Below are 2,873 nucleotides of genomic sequence, written 5' to 3'. Positions count from 1 at the left end.
TACCTGTAGCAGCAGCTTCTGAAGCTCTGCGTGTAGCAACAGCAGCAGCAGCAGCAGCAGCAGCAGCAGCAGCGGCGGATCTTCTGCGTGCCTTTTTGCCCCTTCTTGCTGTTGTTGCTGGTGCTGTTGCTGCTGCTCCTGCTGCTGCTGCTGGTTGCTGCAGCAGCTGCTGCTGTCCGAACAGATGTAATATATGTTGTATTGCTGCTGCTTTACTTCGTGCTGTTTGTGCTTCATTCTCCTCATCTGCTGCTGCTGCTGCTGCTGCTGCTGCTGCTGCTGCTGCTGGCTGCTGTCTGTCTCCATCATCGCTGCGAGGAAAAGCAGCAGCAGCAGCAGCAGCAGCAGTAATCTGCTGCCGACGCAGCTGTCTGCTGCTGAGGCTGCTTTCTGGTGACCCCGATGGTGCTGATGTTACATCAGCTGCTGCTGCTGCTGCTGCTGCTGCTGCTGCTGCTGCTGCTGCAGTTTCATCCGCAGCAGCAGCAGCTTCTCTTCTTGCTGCTGCATCCATGGTGTTTTCTGTGTTGTTTGTATGCTGCCCTGCTACTGCTACTGCTTCTGCTGCTGCTGCTGCTGCTGCTGCTGCTGTGTTGAAACTGGCGATTGCTTTCTTAGAAAATCTACCTTTGCGGCCTCTAGGCCCCAGCGGCAGCACTGCTGCTGCTGCTGCTGCTGCTGCTGCTGCTGCTGCGTCTGCTGCTTCTCTCTCTGCTTCTGAAGCTAAATTCCAGTCTGCTGCTGCTGCTGCTGCTGCTGCTGCTGCTGCTGCTGCTGCTTGAGGCGGTGGCGGCCGATGCCCTGTATGAAGCGCCGAAGGCATGCATACAGCAAAACCACGGCGGCCTCTTCTCCCCATTGAGTTTGCTGCTGCTGCTGCTGCTGCTGCTGCTACTGCTGTTGCTGCTGCTGTTGCTGCTGCTGTTGCTGCTGCTGCTGCGCTGCTGCTGCTGTTGCTGCTGCTGTTGCTGCTGCTGCTGCTGCTGCTGTTGCTGCTGCTGCTGCGCTGCTGCTGCTGCTGCTGCTGTTGCTGCTGCTGCTGCTGCTGCTGCTGAATTTGCTGGTGGTTGTGGTGTTTACGCCTCAGGCAGCAGATGAGCTAGCTGCTGCAGGCATATATCGCTACACTGCTGCTGCAGCAGATTAGTTTTTGCTGCTGCTGCTGCTGCTCTGTTCTCAGCAGCTTTTAGGAGTTGCTGCTGCTGCTGCAGCAGTTGGAGAGCAGCCTCTCCCTGTGCTGTTGCTCCCGTCTCTGCTGCTGCTGCTGCCGCTGCTGCTGCTGCTGCTGCTGCTGCTGCTACACCTGAATCCTGCTGCATGCGCTCAGCAACAGCAGCAGCACACAACCTATCACACCGCTGCCACCGCTCCACCAGCTGCTGCAGCTGCTGCGGCTCCTGGGGGGCGATAGGTTTAGAGAAAAAAGGCATTGCGTTGCTGCTTATACTTATAAAAAAAATAAAAAAAAACAACAATATACACACTGAAATATACCAAATATACTACAAAAACCCTAAACCCTAAACCCTAAACCCTAAACCCTAAACCCTAAACCCTAAACCCTGACAGTTGGAGCGGCAGTGAGGGGCCCCAGGCTGCTGCACCCCGCTGCTGCAATCGTTAAGAAATATGCTATACAAACCACTAAACCCTCAAACCCTAAACCCTAAACCCTAAACCCTAAACCCTAAACCCTAAACCCTAGACGATGCAATACAGTATAAGAAATGTCAGTTTGTGAATATGAGGGGTGTACAGACAGCGGAGAGAAGAAATAAAAAAAGAGAGAAAGAAGAGAAATGTAAAATAAAAATAAAAATAAAAATCTACTTTTATAAAAAGAACAAAAACAAAAAGAAAATAATAAAAAAGAAAAATATATACATACCTGGCGGCTGCTGCAGCGCGCTGCGCATGCGGTGGTTTAGGATACAGAGAAGAGAGAAGAGGAGGTTTATTGTTGTTTTATTTTTTTTCTTTTTTTCTTTTTTTTTGTATTTTTATTAAAATATATATATTTATTGCTGCTGTCTTACTGCCTGCTGCTGCGTCGCCTATGCAATGGCTGCAGCGCGTAGGCAGCAGCTGCGAGCGAACGAAGAGCAGCAACAGCAGCAGCAGCAGCAGCAGCAGCAGCAGCAGCAAGGACACACACACAACAGCAGCAACAGCAGCAGCAGCAGCAGCAGCAGCAAGCATAGCGGCTGGAGCTGGAGCCGCAGCAATAGCTGCCGCAGATGCTGCAGCAGCAGCAGCAGCAACGACGTCTCCCTGACACGCAGAAAGCAGCACAAGGTGTTGCAGATGCGGCAGCCACTCCTAGAGGGCCATAACAGCAGCAGCAGCAGCAGCAGCAGCAGCAGCAGCAGCAGCATCGGTAGCAGCAGCAGCTGTAACGGGTGCAGCAGCAGCAGCAGCAGCAGCACTAGCTGCAGGGTTCGCTGCTGCAGCAGCAAACACAGCGGCTTGTTTATAGCTCTATCAACAGCTCTGTTTCTGCTGCTGCCTCTTACTATGTTTTTACAGGAGACATGGGGTCATAATAATTCTCCTGAGGAGGAGAAACTAGCAGCAGCAGCAGCAGCAGCTGCTGCTGCTGCTGCAGCAATTCCAGTATCTCCTCTCCCTGCTGCGCTGCTGCAGCAAGAAGCTCTAGCTGCTCTTCGTGGTGATGCAGATGGACGTATGGAGGATCTGCGGGGGTTTATTATTTGTGAAATAAAAGAAAATGGTTTATTATTAATGCTAAAAAATAAAAAAAATAAAAAAAATAAAAAACAAACTGTACATACACCTGAAGGAACGCACAGTGGCTATCTCCAGCTACCGGGGGGTCATGCCGATTGGACGGATTTCCCTGCTGCTTTCCTGCG

General features: G+C 51.8%; 3 protein-coding genes across 3 annotated transcripts in view; 1 reads left to right on the top strand and 2 right to left on the bottom strand.

Annotated features, from left to right (window-relative positions):
- The window catches only part of EMH_0009630 (uncharacterized protein), a gene marked incomplete at both ends in the record, with an annotated part of 2,098 nt that extends 1,239 nt beyond the window's left edge, over positions 1 to 859 (bottom strand). Inside the window, one exon of the mRNA XM_013498718.1 lies at positions 217 to 859. Within this exon, the coding sequence (XP_013354172.1) occupies positions 217 to 859 (643 nt within the window). The remainder of the gene's footprint in view (positions 1 to 216) is intronic.
- Positions 860 to 1,076: 217 nt separating this feature from the next.
- Positions 1,077 to 1,430, bottom strand: EMH_0009620 (uncharacterized protein; the record flags this gene model as incomplete). Its single annotated transcript, XM_013498717.1, has 1 exon — positions 1,077 to 1,430. The coding sequence occupies one exon, from the start codon at positions 1,428 to 1,430 to the stop codon at positions 1,077 to 1,079; it is 354 nt and encodes a 117-aa protein (XP_013354171.1).
- A 631-nt stretch (positions 1,431 to 2,061) lies between these two features.
- The window catches only part of EMH_0009610 (uncharacterized protein), a gene marked incomplete at both ends in the record, with an annotated part of 1,952 nt that continues 1,140 nt past the window's right edge, over positions 2,062 to 2,873 (top strand). Inside the window, 2 exons of the mRNA XM_013498716.1 lie at positions 2,062 to 2,436; positions 2,527 to 2,683. Of these exons, the coding sequence (XP_013354170.1) occupies positions 2,062 to 2,436; positions 2,527 to 2,683 (532 nt within the window). The remainder of the gene's footprint in view (positions 2,437 to 2,526; positions 2,684 to 2,873) is intronic.

The sequence above is a fragment of the Eimeria mitis genome, genomic scaffold, assembly GCF_000499745.2.
Source record: "Eimeria mitis Houghton genomic scaffold, Emh_scaff366, whole genome shotgun sequence".
In the NCBI taxonomy this organism is placed as follows: domain Eukaryota; phylum Apicomplexa; class Conoidasida; order Eucoccidiorida; family Eimeriidae; genus Eimeria; species Eimeria mitis.
This window is presented reverse-complemented; position numbering and strand designations above follow the sequence as displayed.